Source organism: Schistocerca nitens, chromosome 5 (genome assembly GCF_023898315.1).
Source record: "Schistocerca nitens isolate TAMUIC-IGC-003100 chromosome 5, iqSchNite1.1, whole genome shotgun sequence".
In the NCBI taxonomy this organism is placed as follows: domain Eukaryota; kingdom Metazoa; phylum Arthropoda; class Insecta; order Orthoptera; family Acrididae; genus Schistocerca; species Schistocerca nitens.
In genome coordinates, this window is record NC_064618.1 from 147,740,925 (window position 1) to 147,768,829 (window position 27,905).

Consider the following 27,905-nt stretch of genomic DNA (forward strand, 5'->3'; position numbering starts at 1 on the left):
TGATCTGCCATATGACATCAATAGGCATTATCCCTGTCGCTCGCCCTGAATTACGCGTTTTATTTTTTCATTTTGTGTTCTCTGATTACTTACGTGTGTGGTTTGTCCTGATTGACAAGCGTTTTTCTCCCGGTCGAGTAAAAACTATACTTTATCCGGACATTTTTGACACCTATTTCCGTACCTTTCTACCTTCTTCGACCGTGCAAGCGTTATTATTAATGGATTTTTGTGTCTTTATCAAAATATATAATATCTAATTGAGTCTGTTATCGACTCATATTTATGTAGAGCTGTGACACCCTTTTTCAGCGTCATCTATCGTCACTCCTGATCTACTCGACTATAGTAATGGAAATCAGTATAATGGCATGGATGTTTGCAGGAAATTTAATATTGTCGGTTGGAACAGTTGAGCACAATGTATATGCAACAGTCTGAGATCCAGTATACCAACAGATGCATTCAAATGGTGTTGCGTTTAATGTCTTTAATGCAGTACACAACAAGATATCGACGATTCAGCTGGCAGAGGGTGGAACTCCGTATTAAGGCACTCGGCTCTGTGTGGTGTTATTGTGTCTGTACGTGCCTTCCTGCAGATAGGAGAGAGACACCATTAGTGACGGTGCGTATTGTGTACAGGAACCTCGATTGTGACACAGCCACGAGGAAAACGGTGTTATCGTATGATGAAAAAGCAAAAATGCGTGCGTAGAAGGAACTGGAACTCTGTAACTGCCAAACCGCCAAAAAGTGGAACCGTTCAAGTATAGTGATTCCTAATTTCGTTAGATTCGTGCACCAAACGGACAGAATGGAAAATACGGGCTAAGTAGAAAATTATCTGAGGCATCATAATGGTTACTTTTACTTTTGCGTAAAACAAGGACCACAAACCGTTATTATTTTCAGTTGCTGCTGATTTACAGCTGCCAGTAACTGTCAGACGTGTACGACAAATTTTGTCAAATGAAAACATCTTGCATTCAAGAAACGATTGCAGAAAGCTGTTCTTACATCCAAAACTAAACAGGCTGAATTGGAGTTTGCTGAAAATCATGTCATAGCTTTGAGAATGGGATAAATCAATCTTCGGTGATGAGAAGAAGTTTAATTTAGATGGTATGGATGAGTTTCAACATGATTGGCGGATCTGAGAATAGAGCAGCAGGTAAGATCGAGCAGAAATGTTTCTGGTGGAAGAGTTATGATCTGCGCAGCGTGCTGCACCAAACGTAAATCACACATTGCTTGGGTGAACAGTAGAATGAACTCTATGTGCACTGCGGTGATAGAGCGAGAATGGATAAGAATGTATGAGAATCTTGGGGACAAAAGTATAATGTTTCAGCAAGATAATGTATCTGTCCAGGTTTCCGCACAAAAAAAAGTAGTTTTAAGATAAAGACATTGATGGCTTGCACTCTCCTGCACGTAGCCTGGGAGGGCGTGTTTATCGCAATGGGAGGCAATTTTAGGCCTATGTGAGCTGAAAAGAGCGATACGAGAAGAGTAGGGGGCAATTTCACTGCAAGAACTACAAACTATAACGAAATCAATGCCGAAGAGAATTTTTGAAGTAATTAGGAAAAACGGAAGCTGGACAAAATACTAACAATTCAATAACATAACAGGATAGTGAGTGAGTTTATACCAGTTTCCATCCAGGAAATGTAAACGCCTTATTTTGTTTCTCGTGTTATGAAAGAAACGTGCCTTTGTAATGATTTCCATTACCCTATGATTCTGAAGACATGGTCGAAAATTGCGCGTAGTAGGAGATGAAGTTGAAAACACGGTTTCATCTTTTCACAGTCACTAACTGGATCAGAATATCTTAATCGTTTTGTATTTCACATGTCGTTAAGGCCTCAGTAATATCTAAATCCGGTTATTGTGGAGTCCAGAATAGCTGCGTCATAACATACCCTTGATCATCAAACTGCTGTATGACACTGCTGTTCACATGTGTGTGTATGTGAGGGGGGTGCGAGAGGGGGGGGGGGGACATTAGTGGACACCCAGATCCATAACTTCCATGGATGTACTTATGCTTGTAGACGTGTTTTGGCCAGAATTACAAAGCCACGGCTTCATTTGATGTCTGAGGTAATACTGTGGTTCGAGTAGCAAAGAAATACTTTACAAAATGTTTGTTTCTTTTGTTAACTTACAGCAAAAATAGAAACATATGCTTGAATCCCATCAGTGTTGCCATCATACGATTACTTAAAACATAAAGACAATTCCATCTCTGGAGACACACAGTATGTCACTTCCACCATCATGTGAGCCAGCTTCTTTAGTAATGGTAACTGGTGACGGCATTAACCCATATACCATAGTTACAACATATTTTATAATTCAAATTACCTTCTGTAAAATTTCAGATTACGGTGATGGCCAATTTTATACAGCATTGAGTGAATCACAACACAATTAGCTCTCGCAGATTGTCGGTTCTATTAACATTCCAGACATGTTCATAATACGTCGATTGAACCCCGTTGACATGAGGATAGCAGAGCAACAAATATAAAAAACTAAAGCTTCTACAATAAAAATTTTTGAAAAGCCGGTCAAATGTTTTCTAAAATGATTTCTCTGAAATTCAGAAACAAAATAGATAATAGAAACACTTGACAACCCTTTGAATGACGCGAAATAATGTACAGCAGTTGAGATACTCATACTTTAGTGACGTAAGGGGACCTATAAGTAGAAAATTCCACCAGAAAAATATACTCCAACACTTTAAAATTCGAAGTTCAACATTGAACTTTAAATTCTCAATCGGCATCTGATTTGCTGTACATGATTTCAAGCGTCAATCAAAGACGCGACAAATGATTCTCCAACTTATATCATGTCTTACTTTTTGACAAATCATTTCACAAAAATCACAGAAGTTTCGGTTTAATCTATGGTTTGATATTTTATGACACTTCATTTACATAGCTAGCAGCAGCTGTTAGTGAAATATTATTCAAGCAATTAAATCTGTTTTTGCAGAACTGGACTTCATGCTGGACAATTTGATACTAATTGTCCATTTCCCAACCCTCTTTTGGCCATGATAATTCGGACAAAACTTTATTGTGTTCTATTCCTTCGAAACACCAATTATTTTTTTTAATCACTGTGGCTAGTTTCAGCCAGTTCAATATTTTTTTGCAAAACTAGAGCTCACGCTGGTTAGTTTATTACCCTATTTGTCCATTTCCCACTCGACGTTTGGCAATCAAAATACGGAGCAAAATCCATTGCGTAATTTCTGGGGAGTCTTGTTTTCACTCCATTTAAACATTTGAACAAAAAGACCTAAGCAAAAGCAGAATAGAATGTTGTCGCCGTGTTTATGAAACTACTACATTTGATTTGGAGAATATAAATCTGAAATTTCACCGAGACAAAGCATCTTGTAGGTGAAACTAGCCGTCTGAATCAAGGTGTTTTTACCTCCTTCGACTGAGGTACCTAAATTCCTTCAATAGACTTTTTTTTTAATGGTGTCAAGAAATAAAGTCTCCAATGCTCTCGTATCAAGCTTTCCCACAAGCCCTATTATGTCACAGCGAAAAAGAGGTGGTTCATAATTACAGTAAATGTTAATAATGTCAGTGACATTTCGAGCCCGGATTTTTATGTAATTATATTTCCTTTCCCTCACTCTTAGCACGTGTAAAATGTAACCGTTCAAGAATTACGCTGCCTACGTTGATGTATGTTGTTTTCCCATTACGTATTTTTACATAGGTGATAACTACACATTTTAACATATTGTAATTTTGTGGCATAAAAAATTTCATTTTATCGCATTTCTATTGTTCATTTTTTTGGACTCTCTGTAGGCCGCCCCTTAGGTACATATTCGAATGCGACATACCACAAAAGTCGAAGACTAACCATTTCAGAAATAGGGAGTGAGCGCACAAGGAAAAATTTGGCATGTAGTATTTCTTAAGAGTTCATGACTGTTTGTGTTCAAGATGTCCCTTGTAGCATCAAAATTATCATCTCAATTAAGATACTGGTTTAAGATGGACGTTGCTTGCACTACTGACAGAGAGCTTGTCCAGATCGAGAGTACAGTAGGCAAATCTGGTATTAAGTGACAAATTCGGTAACACACACATAGAACACAGCAGAGTAATCGTCCAAGAATCAGATGTTATTGATGCTGATCTAAACTACCCCGAACTCTACAATGAATTTTTCCATATGTGCTCGGCGGGGGGCTATGGTTGCTACCAATATTCTATTGTACAAAATACTACACGCAACAGATTCCTAATGAATCGATATTAAAGAAATATTATTTAGATTTTTGTTGCTAGGAAGTTCTGAAAAGTGTGCGGCGCTATATAAATTACCACAGCATAGAGATAGCCGACAAAAGAACTGAAGTATGTGGACATTTCATAGGCAGTCTCATTGTTAGCAAACTCGACGGAGAAGAACCCTCGAAGCTGTTACTGATTTCCTGTAAAGTGTTGGAACGTATGAATCAGTAATTCGCTTTGTAAATGACAGTCTTATAGTGCTTTCACCTGACTATTCCATGCACTGCGACGTATCGCCGGGGTGCGCAGCAGCTACGCAGAAGTAAATAAAATAGTTTCATGATCAACACAATGTTTCCCAAAATTCTCTATCGTGCGTCGCTCTATAGAAAGCTCCTGACGAACCTAACATTGTCGACTGAGCGTGTCCTATATGATACATAAAGCTGTTGGTTTTAGTAATGAATATTTTCTAGCCAGGAAACGAGTGTTTATTTAATTTCCCAGAGAATCTTCAGTTTCAGTAAGAGAGGCACAAAATTATATCCCAGAGCATAAAAATCGAAAATGCTCTGGCGTTTATTCATAGCAATTTCAATATCTTGCCAGCAACGTCAAGGAATTAGAATCTACCTGACTGACCTTGCAAAAATCGTTAGAAATTGTTCAGAGTGTGGAATAGAATCTGACATTAGAGGTGATATGGAGGGTAATGAATACGTTTGACAATGTTTTGGCAAGAAATCCAGTTTACTCGACTCCTGCTACTATCGCAAATATTCTCAGAGGGGAAGAAGAAGACGTTCCAATGGACATCTCTACAGAAATATTTCATCCGCTAACGTCTGCACCATTAATGTGCTGTAATGTGGAGAGATCATTTTTCTCCAACAGAAACATTAGTTCTGATCAGTGAAATTCTATGACTTTAGAGAATTTGTAGAGGTGCCTGGTTGTTTTTAGATCATTTTTCTCCAACAGAAACATTATTTCTGATTAGTGAAATTTTATGAATTTAGAGAATTTGTAGAAGTGCCTGGTTGTTTTCTGCGCTACCTAGTGAAAGGTAAGGTAAGATACGTTAGTAATTTCAGTGAAGATGGACATTTAAGTAAATAGATGGGACCGAAATAATTTTCTTTTATTAGTGCAGTGTATACTTCCAAAACAAGTAATAAAGTAACGTAAAACGTACCTTCTTAATGCAGTCTTCGCGTTTCTGATACGGTTAACCGCATATTAAGATCATTTAATAGGCAACTGTGTAATTCAGTTGAAATTTTCGTTATATATTAAATATTTAATAAAATATTTTCTTATATTACGTTTTCTTACATATTTTATCCATTTTCATTATATATATTATACTTAAATTTTTGCAACTTGAGATGGCCCCCATGCAAAACGAGTGATAATAGGACAATGAGACTTGGTCCAAACTTTTGTATGGACATGCGGAAGGGAAATAAGGAATAAACCATTGAAACACATTTTAATTCCCACACGTAAGAGTAACACTTGTTACTTACGTACCATATGTACATTCCAGATGACAAAAGTTGCTGAATGTGACGAGCATCTGTATCCACGGAGGTTGTACGGTTAAAGTTTCATTATTGTTCGCAGCTCTTTTCGAACAATGGACAACGGAATGTTCACCTGTCATGACACGGCTCGTGCACAGCACATTACGTCGAGCACCCTCAGCCATGGCAACAGTAACTTTTTCAACAATTAGTGGCGCAGTTGGCCGTTGGCCAATCGCCTGTTAATTCGAAGTTCTCAATCACGTTCCTCAACCGTGATGCAGGAAGAGGGCTCTCCGTATTCCTTCAATGTGACGATACTGGCGAAGAGTAGCAGCATTATTGCTGTGGCTTTGACAAACCAGCTTTACGAGTAAAGCCCTGGTCACCTTGTCCTTGTTGACTGTTGGCAACTGTAATTCACGCTTATGCTTGTGTTTCACCCATACGGCACCTAACGCCAAGTCATGACACTATCACTTCTAACAACGCCAATCCTGCGGGCTACAACAGTTTGCCAAGCTTACAGTTCACGGAAGGCGGTGTGAATGATACGCTTTCGTCACCCTCCTGAAGTTTATGATTCCCTCTCCCACTATGCACTTTTAGCTGAGTTTACTGTAGAAATTTTAGCATCCTTAAACGCTCAGTATTTATTGTATCAACATACTGCGCAAATGTGCAAGGCCAAGAAAAAATTGGATTCTCCGACAGAGCGTTTCCGATCCTTTTGTAGGTTCCACAGGTTTCGTGGCACTTCCGACCAACCAGTTTTGCACCGTTTCCCTCGCAGCAGTAATTTAAGCTGTGCCCTTAGGTTCCTGCCTAACCACAAGCTCGGAAATCGCAACATATTTGGAAATAAATAGCGAAATATTTGTGACCAGTAAATATATAAATGTCACTGTAGATCGCTTCTCTCGCAGAAATTTAAGCTTTCATTTTTAACCAGACCAAAAATAGAAAAAAATATTTAATCGTATTGCATCGTGGCATTTCCGACCAGAGCCTCCTCCCGTTGTTGCGGCTTTCGTTTCACGTTTTCGTGAACATTTTTCCACATAACCGATTTGTCGTTTGGCTCCCCACCTCTCCCCTTTTCCCTCGCACATTTTTACCCATATTAAATTTGCGCTACTAAAAGTGATGCAAACTGTGTGTAAAGTTTGCAGTTGGTCGCACCTGGCGCCCCTCTCAGCTTGGCACCACACACGGCCTCTGCTATAATTCTTATACGTTGAAAGGGTACAGTACTGCCCGACATTCAAAATAGGTACAACATACTTCATTATTCTTGTCAGAACAACACATTTTTTGTAAAAATAACTCAATTTCAATTAATACAGCGAAGCCGGATACCAGTGTAGGAAAGAATGACAATTTATTTATTTAACTGATCACATGTGCACTCCTACAAAATAAATCCCTACATCCAGTTTCGTGAGATCTGTGAAATGAATGAATGTATGGTCGTCTGCTAACTGCAGATAGTGAATGTGAATATATTATCATCTTTGAGACGACCCTTTGGTCACCTTTGGTGGGACCAAAGAGATGAAATTTACCTGAGCTTTGAGCGCCTGAAATGTGGCTGACCAATACGGTAGCAAGGTGCTCCCCCACTTCGGCAGAGGTGCGAGAGGACCTGAAGAACGGCCATGTTTCAGCACTCTGCCGCTGGATCTATTGTTGGTAAGACCTGTCTTAGGCATGCTCCGTAAGGACAAAAGAGTGGAGACATGGTATGCATGTGAAATACTTAAGAGCAGTTCAGAATAGTAATTTCTCTATTTCAGGAACTTTTGTGGGGAGAATTAAATGTCAGGCAGGTAATATTAAGGGGATCGTAGTAATCTTCGGAAGTGACCAACGGTCACAATGAAACCACGTGTAGCAATAGGTTGAAATACTTCCAAGTGCTTAAGTTAAGCTGAATTACTAGCGTGTGTACTATAAGTTGGAAATATTTAAGAAATGGCGTGTGCAGGACTTGAAATTAGAGACGAGTACTTCCACGTGGTGAGTACTGTGTGAGTCTCAATCTGTGTATGAGACAAAGGATGAAGAGAAGTACTCGTCCATGGTATCAGTTGAGGACTCGCGTGTGTGATGAATATGTTCTTAATATTACTTTGCGTGTTATGTTTCCGTGTGACGCTTGATTTAAACTATAATACTCTGAGAGAGAAGCAAGGTGAGTCAGCCGTCTATCCAGCAACGCCACTTGGCTTGCATTGCACAGGAAGACGTGCGTATATCGTCCAGAGTTCGTAGTAGGAAAGAAAAGTTACGAAGTGGGGCAGTGTCGTGTGAAACTGGGATGAATACTAATTGAAGTGGGAAAGTTGAAAGTGATGTGACTGTAATGTTCTGACTATTCCTTATGTTGTATTCCATGTTGCGGTGTGGTGTATGTCATGTAATTTAAGTATGTGTGGTTTGCATGGGAGAGTAGCAAGGTAGTTTCAGAGGTAGTGGGTTATGCATGTTCCTTTTGTACCGCTCGGTCTGGAGGAAAGTTTCGTGATGATGGTTGTGAGAGTCGAAGTGTGAGATATAGCAAAACATCCACCATTCTATCCAGAAAGTGCACTGTAGCATTAAATAATTACGAGACCATAAGATAGAGAATCACCAATGTAAAGCCATGCCCACTGGGCGGAATTTCTAATGTGTTATTGTTGTAGGTTATGGAATTTGTGTGTTTAGGTTATAGAATTTATCGGAATAAATAAGATAGTGAAAAGAAAAAGATTGGTGGCCTTTTCCTTCGAATTGTATGTTGTCATGATATCCAGAATTTATAATGTGTGCGCCGTTCATATTCAGTGCGATGGCCACGTGTTGATCAAAGCCGTTAAATAAGAAAGAAAATGTGGTATTGCCAGTGCGTAGTGAACAGTCAGAGTTCTGTAAATTACTGATAGTCAGATGTGCGTTTCCGTTGCGTAATATTCATACAGGAGGGTAATTTGTAACTTAATTGTGAGTACGAGAGTTCATGTTACTCGATAAATAAGAATGAATCCACTCGCTTGGCAGACCACTCATTTTGCAGGCCTGACTGCTTGATGCCACAGTATGAGCAAGGCATGTGGGTGCCTCTCAACGTCATTATTAAAAATCTTAAATGGCGCCCCAAGCGGCGGCTTATGTCGCTTGGGCAGTAAACAAGCCCCCGAGAATCAGTTGCTAACAGGATCGGAAGTCACGAAGTCTCGCCACGAACGGCTGTGTACTGAGCGAGATGACCCTTACACAGTACAATATATTCCTCAATATACTGAGCAATCTACAGTAGTTTTAAAGCTAAAATAGTCAATACCGCTCTCAGGTGCTCAATATTATTGCGTAATGCTCAGAATCGCTATAAATGTTGAGCCTGCATGGGTCCCTTACGTGTTTGTGGACAGGACGTCGTTTACCTGCAGCAACCCTAACCACGCACACAGACGTAGGTACCGTAATAGACATTATCATGTCATTAAATTCATCTGTGTAACAGCCAGTGTTTTTAGTTGAGTACCACTCGAACTTACAACAATTTCTTAGCTACAGAATCTTTTTATGGGGAACAAACACAGAAGACAGTTTTAAAGCTACAGTATAGGACAGTAAGAATAACAACTAAAAATAATAATCTGATTCTTTATAACGATTTGTTCAAAACACTGGGATTTTAACTAGGTCAAGAGTCAAGAGTTAAGTTATACACACAAGCAGTTCTTGTCAGTTACTGCACAAACAGTTCTTTTCTGTCGATAACCCTGGAAGAAGAGCCACACGGAACTTAACATCCATCAGGAAAGAATGAACGTAAAACTCCGTTTCCTTCTATAGAGTAAAATTGTACACTAACTTGCATAAAGAGGTAAGTAAACCAAACGTATTTAAAAAGGTTCTGATTGAGCACCTCAGAGTCTTAAAAAGTGACAGTACACACTAAACGTTTAGCGTAGTCTCTTCCAAATCTTACATGGGCGATCTACCACATACAAAAAAAAATACAAGGAACTAAAGTTTCGAACGAATACATAATACTATGCAGCAAAATACTGTTTACAACACTTTATGAACTATACAAAGATACTTCCTCGATGGAAAAATAGTGTATCAAACATATTGGATTATCCAAAGACATCTGCTTCTCAAACACCTCTCCCTCCCCTCTCTCTCTCTCAAACACACACGTACGCACACACAAAAACACACACACACACACACACACACACACACAGAGAGAGAGAGAGAGAGAGAGAAACACATAGGCGCGCGCGCTTTGGCCCGCGCTCAGGTACGCACTCACACACATGCCAAACAGTTAAAAATAGCACCACAGTTGACGGAAACGGGAAAGAAATGAGCGGTGACAACATGGGTCTCTCGATGAGTATGGAGATGTAACTTCCCTTCCATATCTCGTGCTGTGTACGAAAACGTATGATCCCAGGTGTAGTTGAACTGTAGGACGTGTGAACATTGTATGTAATTACAACAGAAAAAGAAACAAACCGAACATGCACAACAGGACTGAAAACGCAGGTATAAATAAGTCCGTGCGAACTGGAGTACCAACACGCGAAATGAAAACTTACGTCTATAACCAGCTGCAGCTCTGTAACCAATAAAACTCTAAACTTCTTATATGAAATGTATTATTCGAATTAGTCTCTACTTCTATCACCTATAATATTTGATGTTCCTCACTAAACAGGTCGCATAAGAAAATTAACTTACATCATTTGTGATGGATCGCTATTCATTATACTTCAAACGTAATAACTGTAGTTTAAAACACTTTTTTTACAGAAGAGCATAGCATGGAAGAAATCAGGTGTAGGGTTTGCTGTAAACAAGGATATTAATATATCGTACTATCAATATTCATTACATACCAGAGAGAGCAGCAAGATATCTTTTAAAAGTAGGTACATTATAAGACATTCCATGAAAAATGTAGTTGGCATCCTAGGGAAGCAGCGTATCTTATATCCTCTTCCTCCTCCCACCTGCTCTGCCCCCCCCCTCCACACACACACACACACATACACATACACACACACACACACACACACACACACACACACACACACACACCACTCAATTTTTTTACAAAAAACTGAAATTGTAGAACAATAGGAATTTAACACAGTGTTGGAACTATGGAAATGTAAGAAACAACACAATGACAACTGATTAACTTTCAAATATTTTTATATGTTTATTTGCGTATTAGTTTCAGGCAAAATCCATTTCATCAGACACGATTATGGCACGTAATGGAAGGTCCATCCTATTTAGTCATCAAAAAATGTGTCCCGGAGGCACATTTTTTAGAGAAAATGGCTACACTTCAGACAAATATCTTCGAAAATCTTTCTTAATACTTAAGCCTATATTAGATGTCTACAGATTTCTCTCCTTCAGAAACGATTTTCTTTCCATTATAAGTCTATATTTTATATCTTCTCTACTTAGGCCATTATTAGTTATTTTGCGGCCCAAATAGTAAAACTTATCTGCTACTTTAAGTGTCTCGTTCCCTAGTATAATTCCCCCAGCTTTATCTGATTTAATTTGACTACATTTCATTATAATTGTCTTGTTTTTGTTGATATTCATCTTATATCCTCCTTTCAGTACATTGCCCACTCCGTTTAACCGCTTTTCCAAGTTTTTTGCTGTCTCTGACGGAAATTACAGTGTCATAGGCAAACCCCAAAGTTTTTAGTTCTTCTCCCTGGACTTTAATTCATACTTCAATGACTTTTTTGTTTCCTTTTCTGCTAGCTGAGTGTACAGATTGAATAACATCGGGGACAGGCTATAGCAGAAGAGGAATTGGTAGCTTTAAGATATGAAATAGTAAGGCAGCAGAGAATCAGATAGGTAAAATGACAAGGCCTGGAAGAAATCCTTGGATAACACAAGAGGTATAGAATTAAACTGATAAAAATGCAGCAAGTGAAGGAGGCGAAAGCGAATACAAGTGTCTAAGAAATGAGATTGACAGGAATGGTCGAGCAGCAATGGCTAGAGGACAAATGTAAGGATATAGGAGCATGTTTCACCAGGGAAAAATAGATACCGCCTACAGGAAAATTAAAGAGACTTTTGGAAAGTAAAGAAGCAGCTATATGAATATCAGGAGCTCAAATGGAAAACCAGTACTATGCAAAGAAAGGAAATACAATTACTATATGACGTATTTTTTGATGACTTTCGACTATGATGTGAAGGTGCAACAGTACGACATGGTACTTGAGCCTGAAAAGAGCGTGGAGCCTCTCGTAAGTAAGATCTCCGCATACTCGTGTATAATTGTTGTGTACCAGGCTCAAGCAGTACCTGACAGGTACCGTGAGAGGCTGTCACTGAACAGAAACAACCACACGCCAGTCACCTCTCCAAACAGCCGCCTTCTAGATGGCGTCCCCTACTCGGGACGACATTCTGCTTCAATGCCACGCCGATCAGTGCGTCGTAGTCGTCTGCCAATACAGTTGCCAAAGAGAGCCCTGTCAAACAGGGATTAATTCGTTTCCCCCCAGTACTGGCGGAGATTGAAACCCTTCTGCTGACAGACAGAAAAGACAACGAGCCACGGACACTCACAGAGAGTTCCGGCCTTAGTCAGATGACTGAACTCAGTGCCCGTAACCAGCTCAGTTCAGTTCCTGCAGTTACTCTACAGGGCACAGTTCTAATGAGCTCCATTCTGAAGACTATATTCTAACTTAGCAGTCGCTATATATGGAGAACTAGAACAGACAAACGAGTGTCTGCATATCTATGTTCATTCACTCATATGGAAATATCATAGACTGTCAGTAAACAGCAAAGTTATTCAGATTTCATTTTATTTGATATAGGACATCAAGCTTACTGTATGAAACTGTTACCAAATTAAAGTTTTGTAACATATGCTTATAAATCTGATTGGTTATTTCTTATTATGTTGCCACATTTCTGTTCTAGTGCTATCAGGTCAAGCAAGTGTTTCATTAATAAGACTAGCCTGCAACAGCCCTCATTTTAATGAATTATAGGTGAATTAATATTAAGATTCAGTTATAAAAACCCAACAGTAATTATGATGCGAAACTTTTTTAACAGCTTATTTCATTGAGTGACATGTACGCACATCAGTGATCTCGGTTAATGCCTAATAAAACACATTTAACGGACTTAATATATAGGATTTTTGCCGTTTGTGTTTTCAAGTTTGTTTGTAAGATGTGATGTAGCATCAACAGGGAAGACATGTACGAAGGCATGGTCTCGCGGTGATACAAACTGATAAAATTCTCTTGTGCTTCCAGCCAAGTCAAGTGGTTTAAAATTCATGGGCCTTCAGCTGAGTGCTCTTTGGCCATTATCAGTTGGCGACTGTCATGTGATTGCTGCTGCCATTCTTGTGTCAGGATCCTTGCTCGCCTCCCTGGTGAAAAACTAGCCAAATCTGAACTCTTGGCGCTTCGGCAACGATACAGGAACAACGATAGTTCTAGCTCCGCCAGAACTGAGCTCCACAAACTTATAATCGTGTGCATCTGACTGAACGGAACCTCAGGATACACAAGAAAACGAGGAAGAAATGTATGTGATTTGATTTAAAAAGGTCATGAGTGTGCATGTCATAAAACGAATTTTGTTAAGTTTGTACACCAGTCGTAGAATTAGGAATACCATCACACTTTCCATTTTGAAAACATAACTACTGCAAGTTACTAATGTTTTACTTTCTGCAATACATGTTTGGTGTGTATATATTCTTCTACAGATCTACTTTTCGTTAGATTGTGGTAGCTGTATAATAAATTATTGTTTATTAGTTCACCATTTATTTAAGAACTAGATTCTAAGGTTTTGTTCTGATACTCGTATGAATCTGTCAACATTTTACCTCTTTTCTTGTTATTTAAAAAGATACCATACTGTTCCATGTAGAGTTTCATGAATGTGAAGCTAAATTGCATGTATTACATTCTTGATACTTACTTCATTACTACTTTAAACAATAGTCTGATTTTTTTAGTTGCATGCGGTGTAACTGAATATTGTTAGTGTGGATGTACAATATAAATTTTATTTGGCATGAGTAACTGAATGAATTCTCTGGAATTCTTAATGTGTGATTGGATGTGTGTATGGTTATTGAAGAACAAGTTGTAAAGTTAAAGTTTGAAAGAGTTTTTCTCGAGCTCTAGAATGTTTCCTTTCTCTATATTTCTAAAGTAAAAAAATATCTTGATACCGCCACAATAAAAAATGTATGAATTATGACATCAGTAAGATTATGATGATGATCAATGAGTGAATGTTCAAGAGATCAAATAAATACAAAATTGTAACATTTAGGGAATGAATGAGGATTACATACTGTTTTTTTCTTTGACATTGTGATTGACGTTTCACACACACACACACACACACACACACACACACGCACACACACACACACAAACATACAACAGAACTATATGTGTATGAAAATGTGATTGTCGTATAGGGATGAATTACTAGATTTTTCAAATAAGCAATGTGTAATAAAGAATAAGTGATGTTGCCTGTCCGCACTCCCATTCCCAACAACTTCATTCCCAGTGCCATGAAAACCCAGATGACAGTATATAAAAATTGCTTGGGCATGCCTCACTACCTTTTATTGAGTGAAACATACCCTGTGCATTTTTTACTAGTCTCTGAGGCAGTGAAACGCATCTGATGACTGATTTCATGAGATACTGATTTCCAGCACTGACGAAATTAATGTATGTAGAAACTTCAAAAGAGTATCGGAAATAAATTCAAAAGGGACGTAGTTAGCACCTCTCATATCCCATTTTCTTCTAGTAATTAATGCGCTCGGTGTAGAGGTAGTGTGCGAGCAATTTTGTATTTTCTGAGTGATTACTGGTTCCGTCAAGTAGTCGCATTTTTCCAGCGAGAGAGACACCAGTGTGCCGTCGTGCCATACGCCATGGGGGAGGCGACTGAGCGTCTAAGACAACCACTGTCTGTAGATGACTTCCATTCTCACTTTCCGAAAGGCAGTCCCTATCCTTCTTTCTCGAGGACATATTGGTTACGTTTCTAATTTTCTGAAGTGAGGAATTCTTGAGCACAATTATATTTCATTTCCAGGGGATGCATCAGTCTGTCACCTCGGCTAGATGGTTGCCATCTCAAAGACACATTCTTCTTGTTTGCGAAGTCGACGTGGCAGTAATTTGAAATTGTATTGCCAGAGGAACTCCGCGACATAGCGTTTATCACTAAGCTCGCCTTTTTTTTATTTATACAGATGCTTGATCGTTATTTAGAATTTTCTTTTAGTAAGAGGAATTGGGACAGTAGTTTCCTATCATGTCATTGGCTCACAAGAAGGCTACGACCTCTTATTGGTCAGTACTAGTCTAAGTGCACTCTTTTGTTCATGGGAACTAGAGAAGAATGGTTAAGCAAAGTTTTTGGTTATTCTGTTTTCTGTTTGGATGCAGATGTTTGTCTCTGGCGGACGCTGGTGTTAAGTTCCAACTCTGGAGATTGGTTTTGATCAGAACAGCTCCGTTTTGGTGGTTTACTTGTGTAGAAACTGAAGAGTATGTAGCTCGATCAAGCATCATGTGATTTTAGGGCCCTCACGATGACTCTTGCACTTTTTCATAGCGCGCTACTCTTGTCGATTCGTGACTGAACTTTGTCTAAGAATAAGTGAATCTTTGTATACATGTTTCCACGTGACTATTCGTTACAGTGCCAAGTGTATAGCAGTAATTCCTTTGCATGTTGATTAGTACTCCCTCGAACAGCATGGCCAATGGAATTATTTCTGTAGCGCCAGTGAATATAGGTTCCAGCGTGATCCACGGAGACAACATTTTTCGTTACGTTTTTCAGTACCTAGTGACCCACTCACAAGTATCGAAAATAGTAATTTAACACTTTCACTTGTATATTGATGGTTTGTTCCTGTGTAACTTTTATTTATATTCAGTTTCTCAAGGTTGTTGTTATTAGCAACAATTTAAAAAAGTGCATGACTGGACTCCTTCTATTAATTCAGTAATTAGACAATCCATGCCACTGAGAGTTAATACTTTTGCAGTACCGGCACCCATCAGTTATTTACGAAGGGCCTGTTTTCTTTTAATCCGTGTCGCAAATTCTGAATTGCGTATCTGAACAAATGGGAAAAGCCCAACCGACGTCACGCATTATACTGACCAGCAAGTTGCACAGTAAAAGATCGTTCACAGTCGGTACTAACCAGGTAAATTGTTATACACATATTTGTACTCCACTGCAGAGATTTTATCAGCGTTTCTCTCAGTGTGAAGTTTCAAGGCACATTCCTGTCGTCACATTTGCAACACGTATGCTGTCGGGCCCCCAACTGTTTTCGGCTAGGTGTTCGACTTAGAACGGTGGGCAGAGTATTCTTTATGAATTCGCTTCCCGGCTTTCGTCCTTTTGCAGAAACGCAGATATCATGAGTTGTTGCGTATATTTCAGAGTCTGTACTTTGAGCGGTTCGCATTTAACTTCATTTTTGCTCCTAGAGTGCAGAGTACAGCTTGTTATTTCTCTTGCTAATTTGAAGGTGCCAGTTGGCCACATGAGAAACTTTTTTTTATTCCTTCAGTCTTCCAAACCATTTCACTCAAAGTCCCACTTAATTATTTCCGGTTTTTTATTTCAGTTTTCTGTAATTTTATTTTACGTGTAACAGTGGCCCTGAGCACTATGGGACTTAACTAATGTGGTCATCAGTCCCCTAGAACTTAGAACTACTTAAACCTAACTACCCTAAGGACATCACACACATCCATGCCCGAGACAGGATTCGCACCTGCGACCGTAGCGGTCACGCATTTCCAGACTGTAGCGCCTAGAACCGCTCGGCTACTCCGGCTGGCAAGAGTAACAGTTTATATTAATATATAGAAGAATGGAAAATAAAATTGAGGATGCGCTAGATGACGATCAGTTTGGCTTTAGGAAAGGTAAAGGCACGAGAGAGGCAACTGTGACGTTTCGGTTGATAATGGAAGCAAGACTAAAGAAAAATCAAGACACGCTTTGATAGAATTTGTCGACCTGGAAAAAGTGTTCTACAATGTAAAATGGAGCAAGGTGTTCGAAATTCTGAAAAAAGTACGGGTGTGCTACAGGGAGAGACGGGTCATATGCAATATGTACAACAGCCAAGAGGGAATAATAAGAGTGGACGCCCAAGAACGAAGTGCTCGTATTAAAAAGGGTGTAAGACAAGGATGTAACCTTTCGCCTCTACTGTCCAATCTGTACATCGAGGAAGCAATGATGGAAATAAAAGAAAGGTTCAGGAGTGGAATTAAAATACAAGGTGAAAGGATATCAATGATACGATTCGCTGATGACATTGCTATCCTGAGTGAAAGTGAAGAAGAATTAAATGATCTGCTGAACGGAATGAACAGTCTATTGAGTACACAGTATGGTTTGAGAGTAAATCGGAGAAAGACGAAGCTAATGAGAAGTAGTAGAAATGAGAACAGCGAGAAACTTAACATCATGATTGATGGTCACGAAGTCAGTGAAGTTAAGGAATTCTGCTACCTAGGCAGTAAAATAACCAATGATGGACGGAGCTAGAAGGACATCAAAAGCAGACTAGTAATGGAAAAAAGGGCATTTATGGCCAAGAGAAGTCTACTAATATCAAATATCGGCCTTAATTTGAGGAAGAAATTTCTTCGAATGTACATATGGAGTACAGCATTGTATGGTAGTGAAACATGGACTATGGGAAAATCGGAACAGAAGAGAATCAAAGCGTTTTAGATGTGGTGCTACAGATGAATGTTGAAAATTCGGTGGACTGATAAGGTAAGGAATGAGGAGGTTCTGCGTAGAATCTGAGGGGAAAGGAACATATGGAAAACACTGATAAGGAGAAGGAACAGAATGATAGGACATCTGTTAAGACATGAGGGAATGACTTGTATGGTACTAGAGGGAGCTGTAGAGTCCAAAACTGTAAAGGAAGACAGATTGGAAGACATCCAGCAAATAATTGAGGACGTAAGTTGCAAGTGCTACTCTGAGATGAAGAGGTTAGCACGGGAGAGGAATTCGTGGCGGACTGTATCAAACCAGTCAGAAGACAGATGAAAAAAAAATCCAGTAAGACTTCATGTTGATTTTTAAATATGAATAAAATTTTGGTAAATGTGAAATAGATTTATTTTTGTGAACGTATGGTGATGAGTGGTGATGAGTCGCTAGGGCTCTCACGTTTCATAACAGACTTCCAAACCAGTTACTAATATAAATTAGATTCATAGAATTACTGCCTGACACTTTCCTTTTAGTGCACAGAGTCTGCGGGGTTGCAAAGACTGCCTATAAACTCGCTACCCCACCCTGCTGCTGCATGTAGAACGGAACCGAAGTCAAGTCTGTACGTGCGAGAACGTGCACCTGATGTTACGAATGCTTCTAATAGAAGCTGAACGTTCTCACGGATGTGCCTTAAGCGGTAAAGACGTCTGATGCTGCGCGTATCACAGCTTCCGCGGCGTGCTAAGTGGTTTCAAGAAGACAGGACGCAGAATGTAACGTCTTTGTGCAAAGAAAGCGAAAGTGTTTCAACTGACAGTACTGAATTGCACCGTAACTTTTTAACATCGACAGTAAAGGAACAATTTCTGTATCATTAAACTAAATACGCTGTATGTTAAACGAGTGTAAATCGCAGGCAGCAGCGGAGGAAATTAAAAAAAAATAATATAAAAAATAAAACCTCTGTGTTCACAGTACTGCCGAGAAACCCAAGTCAATGAGATCTCGAAGAGAAGTAGCGCTGCCAGTGGGGGTGCAGACTGCAGCGCCTAGAACCGCACGGCCACTTCGGCCGGCTCATCTGAGGTCATCATGAGTCCTCTAGACTTAGAACTAATTAAACCTAACTAACCTAAGGACATCACACACATCCACGCCCGAGGGAGGATTAGAACCTGCAACCATACTAGCAGCGCGGTTCCGGATTGAAGCGCCTAGAACCGCTCGTCCACAGCGGCCGGCGTCATGGGTTCTGTGCAGGTCTGGTGACAACTTCATTTTTGTCAGTATCGAAATACTTTGCTGTGTAAGTTACTGGCAAAATGTCAGATCAAAGAACTATACTGAAAACATAGGCAGTACAGAGAATGCCCAGAACTTCCAGGCAAGTTGTTTAAATCAATCTTAATTTGATACTTTCCATAGGAAACCTATAAAATGCCTAGGTATTTTATAAAATGCGAAATGAACAGCAAAACGTATAAAATTACCATCAAAAAATATACTAAAACTAAAAATTTGTGTATTTAACGAAAATTAAACTAAAACCTGAAAATTATTACAATTGTGCTTGTCTGAATATTACCTTATCCTGAAGTGGATGTATTTTGGCAGTTTTTAAGAATTGCTAATATGTAATAAACAATTAAAATTCCATTTAAGAGTTATTACTAAAGTATAAGAAACAATAGTTGAATTTAAATGTTCAGTTTTATATACTTCGAAGCTGTAATTATTCTCTGCTTTATTAGCTATAGGAAGCAGAGCTGAAATGGCATTCTGAATTGCAAGTAAGATTCTGGCATATATATATTTGCATACGCATTTCACAAATCCTTATCCAGTTCCAGTAGATAGGTGACCTGCAGATGACCTGAGAGTCACTTCTTTGTCTATTGGAACATTTTCGGACATTTTTCTCATTATTTATATAAAATCTTTGTTTCATTGCATGTGCACCATTATCAATGATAACAGTTTCACAATCATCATGTGCAGCCTCCATTTTAAAGAAATTGAAATTCTCATACAAGTGTACTCCACCCGAACTGGAATGAACTGTTGCAGCAATGATGACTTTTAAGTATCAAAATATTTAAATTCCCTTTCCTTCATACTTTGCATTCTATTAAATGTCTACGTAAAGTAATAAATAAGATGCATTTCATACCCTGCCTAAAGAATTTTGGTATTCTACAGGCATATACATAAAAAAATGTTCAAATGAGTGTGAAATCTTATGGGAGTTAACTGCTAAGGTCATCAGTCCCTAAGCTTACACACTACTTAACCTAAATTATCCTAAGGACAAACACACACACCCATGCCCGTGGGAGGACTCGAACCTCCGCCGGGACCAGCCGCACAGTCCATGATTGATATATATATATATATATATGTATATATGGTTGGGAAGGTTGGTTGATTTGGGGGAGGGGACCAAACAGCGCGGTCATCTGTCTCATCGGCAGTGCCCTTTCAAACGAACCATCCCGACATTTGCCTTAAACGATTTAGGGAAATCCCGGAAAACCTAAATCAGGATGGCCGAACGCTGGTTTCAACCGTCGTCCTCTCGAATGCGAGTTCAGAATGCAAACCACTGCGCCATTTCGCTCGATCATCTTGTTATACGATTTGCTGCTAATTATCACTTTATGTAACTCTCCGCGGTGCGTAGACGAGAACAGAGGCAGCTCTACCAAATAGTCGCCTACGCCGCCGAAACTTGAGGGCGAGAGAAACATTTTGGGCGCAAACCCGGAAAATTTCAACAAACTGTGTTTTACGTTGTTATGTCTTGCCTCCTGACAAGCAAGATATAAAAACATAGGTCTTGAGACACAGCTCTGTGCTGCTCTGCAACACAAAAACTCATCGTGGTATGTGAAGCTCTAAATGCTCATTAACATGTCCCATAAAGTGGGCGTGAAAGTGAATGGGAAAAGACGTGTGTGGTTAGACGCACCACAAAGCGCACATTACCACTGCACGCACAGAGAGCAAGCTTTCATGACGTCTAGAGGTAAAAGGAAAACAGCAGTAATTGTTTTCACAGCGGCCACAGGGTTATATGCTGTGGGACAAAAATGAAAGTTGAGCAAGTGTCAAAGCCGAATGTCAAAGTGTTTATCATAATCTGAAAAATGGTTCAAATGGCTCTGAGCACTATGGGACTTAACTTCTGAGGTCATCAGTCCCCTAGAACTTAGAACTACTTAAACCTAACTAACCTAAGGACATCACAAACATCCATGCCCGAGGTAGAATTCGAACCTGCGACCGTAGCGGTCGCGCGGTTCCATACTGTAGCGCCTAGAACCGTTCGGCCACCGCGGCCGGCGGGACTGGAAGGACAGCGCAGCATTGGACAAGTACTCACCAGGCACACATGATTTCGCGGGACTTAAGTCGGAACGCGCACCTTTTTTTTTCTATTCTGTCCAGGTTCTGAAGCGAGCTGACCCACTGTGCAACGTTACGATTAGTAAGATACAAAACTCTAGCTATCTCAGAAAAAGGGTGTACATTATCCTGAGTGATGCATTTGTAGAAGCTGAGTGAACCGTGACTCCAGCCAGAAATCTCCATACAAACTATATTTCAAATCATATTTCGAGAAGTTGTAGTTCGAAGGGCTACGGAGAAGTGAGGCGACTGAAGAAGACACGTAGATCCATTCTTTTTCATTGACTATTTGGAAAAGCATGAAACTGTGACATAGTCCTACTATATACTCGAACATCTGCACAGGGTTTTAAACAGAGGCGAGAAAGGTTTCTCATGCTACAGGCAATACGGCTGATCATTGCTCGGCTGTAAAAGACCTACCCCAAAGTAGACCACCTTGCCCCTGAATAGTTCTCCTTTCATCCTGTTTCCCTAGCTCTTTTTTCCTCCTGATTTCAAAAAATTGCACAGAATGAAGGAATTTTAAAAGAATGTAAAGATTTTTTGTACTGAAACTTCCTGGCAGATTAAAACTGTGTGCCCGACCGAGACTCGAACTCGGGACCTTTGCCTTTCGCGGGCCAGTGCTCTACCATCTGAGCTACCGAAGCACGACTGACGGCCGGTACTCACAGCTTTACTTCTGCCAGTATCTCGTCTCCTACCGTTTCATATCAGCGCACACTCCGCTGCAGAGTGAAAATCTCATTCTGGATTTTTTGTACTGTAAACAAGTACTACACAAAGCAACAATTTTTAAATTTTTTGTCCTTATTTAATTGAAATGTTGCCTGATTGAATCAAATTCGTCAAAAACTCAATGGAGACTATGGTGAGAAATAAAATAATGCGTTTCTTGTCAGTCGATTCTTGTATGTATTGTATGAGCCGATATATACAGACGATGATGATTTCGATCAAGCACAGAGATTTTAAGGCGAACACAGCAACGTGGCGGCTGCAAACCAAAATCTTCATCTGTTGTGATCTTCATGCGGAAGACCAGTGACGCAGCAGGCCTCTCTAGTATTTCTTACGCCATCTCTTCATCTCTGCATAACTACTACAACCCACATCCATTTGTAGCTGGTCACTATGTTCTTGCCTCGCACTGCCTCTACACGTTTTTCCCCTACATTTCCATCCATTACTGAACTAAATATTCCTTGATGTCTCAGGATACGTGCTATCAACCGATCCTTCTTTTAGTCGAGTTGTGCCATACATTTCTTATTACGGAACCCTAATTCGTTACAGTACCTCCTCCTCAGTTATTCGGTCTACCAACCCAAACTTCAGCATTATCATGTAGTACTTCATTACAAAAACTTCTGTTTTCTTCTCGTCTGAACTGCTTATCTTTGTATGTCCGTCCTAGTAGTAGTTGTTGACACGGACTTCAGCTGTTCGGTATGAATTGAAAACTAAAACACCTGCAGTCACCTCTTTTGCATTTCATTTATTTACGCAATCAGTTTCGGTGTTCCATTACACAATCTTCAGGCTCCTTTACCAACGTAGATTGGGACGCTCTTGTTGAATGTTGTCCTGGCAGTCGTCCGTTGATGAACGATATGATAGTCTCATGCAAATCAGAGATTTACGGACACTGGTTATTTAATATTGGCACCTGTTATGACTGCACACTAGATTGTATTCCTCCAAATTTAAGTTGGTAAAGGGGCCTGAAACTGGTCTAATGAAACATTGAAACTAGTTGCGTAAATAATGATGAGTTCCCATACTCCGAGGAGCGTAGGGGACGATGCGGGAGACCCGCACCGCTGTACTGGGTAAGGTCCTAGTGGAGGTGGTTTGCCATTGCCTTCCTCCGACCGTCATGAGGATGAATGAAGACCACACAACAACAACCAGTAATCTCGAGGCATGGAAAATCCCTCACCTCGCCGGGAATCGAACCCGGGACCCCGTGCGCGGGAAGCGGGAACGCTGCCGCAATACCACGAGCTGCGGAATGCGTAAATAAATGCAAAAGAGATGACTGCAGGTGTTTTAGTTTTCATTTCATTTCGAATTGCTTATTGTTCACGTTCACTTCCGTACATAGTTATACTCCAGACAAATACCTTCAGAAGAGACCTCCTTACAATTAAATTGTTATTAATAAATTCCGCTTTTACAGAAATACTTTTCTTGCTATTGACATTCTGCTTTTTATATCCTGTATACTTTGGCCATGGTCAGTTATTTTGCCACCCATATATCAAAATTCATCTACTGCTTTTAATATGTCTTTTCCTACTGTAATCCCCTCAGTGTCACCCTATTTAATTAGACTACATTCCATTACTGCTGTTTTTCTTTTCTTGTTGTTCATCTTATAAAGTCTTTTCAAAACACTATTCATTCCGGTCAGCTGCTCTTCCAAGTTCTTTGCTGCCTCTCACAGAATTATAGTGTCATCGGCAAACAATAAAGTTTTTGTTTATTCTCCCTGAACTTTAATTCCTTCTCCAAATTTTTCTCAGGTTTCTTTTATCTCTTGCTCAGTGTACAGATTGAATAACACTGGGGGCAGGCTACAAATCTGTCTCACACCCTTACCAACCGCTGCTGCCCGTTTATGACCGCCAACTCTTATAACTCGTTTGGTTTCGACAACCACTGTTAAATGCGTGGTAGCGGGTGCTTTTTGTTATACCACATATTAAGTTTTCTTTTTCCCGTTTTATTCATGTATGGTGTGCGGAGAGTGTGCAGAATGTGCGCGAGCTGTTAGGTACCTAATATCATCTCCGTGGCCTCTACGGAATATATGCGTAGTTTCTGCCTGAACTGCATTTCTTGAAGCTTTCAAAACAGTTTCCCGCGAGGCTTAGGTCGTATTTCTTCGAATGTCAGCCACTTAGTTTTTTTTCTGCATTATACTCTTTCGGCAGTCTAGCAATCCTGTGCTCGTTCTCACCCCCCTACTCCGCATATACGACATATCCACCGCCAGTCCGCCCTATGTGGCTTCCATACATTTGGTAGGCTATCGCTTTTGTTAATAAATTTTCAATGAAATCTGACATTGTCAAATTGGATCAAACTCTATTTAAAATACACTCTTTACTTATATATGTTTTGGTCACGTTTGGCAGACATTTTACAGTTAATCAGTTTCGACTCTAATGAGTCATCAGCAGAACTAAAATTCCGGAAAAAACGAAAATTCAGAATTACTATCCGAGTTAAGAAGTTCTGAAAATATTAAAAAGTGAAAGCAAAAGAAAAAGGTGAAAATATTCCTCGTGCTTTGTACCGACAGCATCAAGCCGTGATCAAGCACTCAAGGTGGCCATGTAAAATCAGGAATGCTTTCTACCTTGAAACTGGAAAAGCTATGTTCGTAGAGGGCGCCTGATCATGATTGGGTTACGTGAGCGATAACATAGTCATTATTTTTCACTTTTTGAGATATTATCAGCTACAGCGTAGACTGTTGGAAGGTATACTATAATGAAGTAATACATCGTTTAGTTTTACCAGACATGTGGTGCCCTCTTATCTCAGTTTCTTTCAGTTCTCTATATTTCAGTTTTATGTCAAAAAATGAGAAATAAAGAATATGTTATAGTTCTGTACAAATAAATAATTTTTGTAGTGTACTTATTCGTACATGTAAGCAAAGCATTTGCTCTCTACGAACGTAACTGTTCCAGTTTTGAGGTACATGTGAGCAGGCACGGCAATAGATTTTAAGTGACGAGAATGAGTCCTTGTTCACACCTCGACGTGTTACCTACGTTCAAAGACACCGGAAATAGTTTCATTTTTTCTTCAGCTTGCACTTTTTAATATTTTTATAACTGTTCATGTAGAACCATTATGACCGACCCCCATGTGAAAATGCTAGTTTTACACGCTTTTCAATGTTATGATGTCAAATTACCTGTGATATGTATCCTTCAGTGATACAAATTTGCTAGTACATTTAATGGTATATTTTGATGCCGTTCGCACCAGGTCTGATTAATGGAAGGCATCGAAACATTTACAGTTCTAGTATAATATATTTGTCCAATGAATACCCGTTTATCATCTGCATTTCTTCTTGGGGTAGCAATTTTAATGGGCAGTAATGTATTTTGGGTCATCAGTGTATACTGGAGCTCAGTTTGCAGCAATGGAACTAGTATAAGAGACCAACGTCCATGATATGATTACTTTCTTTTACTTACCTCAAGAGATTCTGATGAGTCTCGACGCAAGCGCGCAGTTGCTCGTGAATGGCGTCCTTTAGCCTAGAGGCCTGACAGTCCAGTTCGTTCACAGTTTCGTTCATTCCGGTGCCAACAGTGGCCAAGCGGAATGTTAGGATTCTCAGCTGGACTGTTATGTGGGTCATGACGGCCACAAAGAAGCAGTCCACGTCCACACTGATCAGGGAGAAGAAGACGGTGGAGGCGCACTGCAGCACGTAAGACAGTTCGTAAAAGGGCGACCTCGCCCAGGTGCCCAACGGCATCTGCTGGAAGGGCCAGCGTTTCTCTTTGGAGGCCTGCACCAGGGGAATGAGCGACCACAAGATGTCGGCCACCAAGACGTACCAGTGGAAGAATACGCTCAGCCGACCGGCACGCTTCCGGGCGATTGAGACCACTTGTTGGATGGTAGGGTCGCCGGTGCAAAACGCCTGCTGTTCTACGGTCATCAGGTCCACGCGGCGCGCCAGCGCGTAGAAGAGCGGCCGGCGGCTTACGAACAACAGCGACTTGGAGAGGGCGGTGAAGATGACGAAAACATTGGCTAGCCCGATGGTGACCTCGGCGAGGTCCCCGGGCCGGTACCAGATGCCGACGGCGGCGACGGCGATGTGCGCCACGCCCACCGCCAACACGGCCACAGTGTAGGCGTGGAACAGCGCAGAGTCCGCCGGCTGCCACAGTCCCAGCGTGCAAAGCAGACGGATGTTGGGCCTCAGCACGGAATCTGCAGAGGACCGCCACGTCAGCGGAGCTCCAGCGCTGCGGTCGGCCATCGCTCTCGGCGTGGTCCTAGCTGCGCGATCTACGATCGCCCGATGCGGAAACGCGTGCGCCAGGAACCTAACGGGATCGCTAGTGATCCGTGCATCTCCGCTGCTTATTTTTATAGGCAACCCTCGTCGATATTATACGCGGCGTGCCCCTTGTAAATCTCACCCCGGTCAGCGGGTGTACTGTCGCCAAAGAGAATGGTAAACGAGGGCGCTGGTAACTCACCATTTTCCGTCGCATCTCGCTGGAAGAATCGGGGTACTTAAAGCGAGGAATTCGGATGTAGCCCATGGCGGTGAATTTATACTCTGTTGCCGTTAATATTACAAATGAAAGCAAGTCAATAAGGAGAGTAAATATTCCATCAGGCAGGTATGTCTGTAGTGGGGCGGTAAATTATACACCCCACCTGGGGGGAAACAGTCCTCAGGCAATAGTCAGCAGCTGCAGCGGCCGAAATCCACCAACGGGTCTTGCTTTATTTAGGCACTGTGCGCAATTACGTCGTCTGTTGTTTTGTTACATTTTTTTGAAATATGCGAAACGTGTGACGGTAGTGCTCAGTTTGGGAGTTTTGCGGTGCAGTAGTTCAGTAGACCTGACGCCTATACGTGACCTGCGACAGTGTAAAGCAACTCTAGTAAAGAGACTTACTTTGCCTCAGAAAAGGTCATTGTAATTTAGAGATAAAAATTTTTCGTATTCTTCCCGTAATATCCTAAAAAGCACGACTTGCCTAGGCATTAAGGATATTAAAAGTCATTAGAAAGTGCGTGATTTAATTAGACACATTCATACAGTAATGAACTGCCCAAGTTTTCCACTGATAATAATAAGGTGCTGTGTGGAATGTGTCAATTGAACAATACTTTTTTTCAACACATCCAGAAATATATTTTTATGACAGTGTGCAGGCCATTCCCAGATGTATAATTAATCACATTTCGGATGTTGTGGTTCTTTTAACTTCAATAGTCCGCGTTATAAAACACGTGAATAATTAATTTTTCTTTCACCTGTGCAGAAGGTCATACGCTATGCTCAGTGGCGTTTAATGTATTTTAATGTCTTATCTACTCAATGCCTATTATCTACTATCTCGTGTGGATAGTATTTCAGAATACACACTTTGTCAGCTCGATACGGGTTCTCAGTTTTTTATACTATTTAAAAAAGTTAATAGTTTATAAGAGAGAATATTAAGTTCACGGTACTGAGTTTAACTCGCAAAGACAGGTGTCAATGTTTCTTATTGCAAAATTTAAAAAAAGTTTTGAATCATGTCTTGTGCTATCGTAGTTACTCTTTTCAACAGACTGCTTGTTCCTGCTTCAACTATTGTTCCATTGTACAGCAAGAGTTACCAAAAAGGAACTACTTTACAATACGTTTAGAATCACATATTTTCTTTTTAGATTAATTGCTAAACGGTTATGTAGCTAAGTATTTCGCTTTCCTCTGTTGCAAAGTTATATTCACTTGCAGACGGTGTTGAGTAATTTTCATTGTACTACTGCAATTTTGAATACTTCGCCGATGATTAAATGTAGTTTTGAAACTGTACTTAATACTTGCAACCAATTAGAAGATGACACCTTCACAACAAACTCTATCCGAGTAGACATTGGTTACACTGTATGCCATTAAAATCCTGTGTAGGACAAAATGAAAGTATCTTGTATTTCGATGCATAATATTTCTTTGCAAAATAATATAAATTTCCAGGTTCTGGGTCCTACAACCAAGCCGCAAAACAAAAGATAACTCCCAATTTTAAATGCATTTTTACTTCGTCATTCTCTGTAAGATTCCCGAAGTACTTATAGCACCAA

At 40.2% G+C, this 27,905-nt stretch overlaps 1 protein-coding gene across 1 annotated transcript in view; it reads right to left on the reverse strand.

The window, feature by feature from the left end:
• LOC126260314 (odorant receptor 43a-like) overlaps positions 1–26,075 on the reverse strand; it is an 81,806-nt gene extending 55,731 nt beyond the window's left edge. Inside the window, exons 1-2 of the mRNA XM_049957639.1 lie at positions 25,276–26,075; positions 10,325–10,375 (exon numbers count right to left, since the gene is read on the reverse strand). Of these exons, the coding sequence (XP_049813596.1) occupies positions 10,325–10,375; positions 25,276–26,075 (851 nt within the window). The remainder of the gene's footprint in view (positions 1–10,324; positions 10,376–25,275) is intronic.
• Between the last annotated feature and the right edge of the window lie 1,830 nt (positions 26,076–27,905).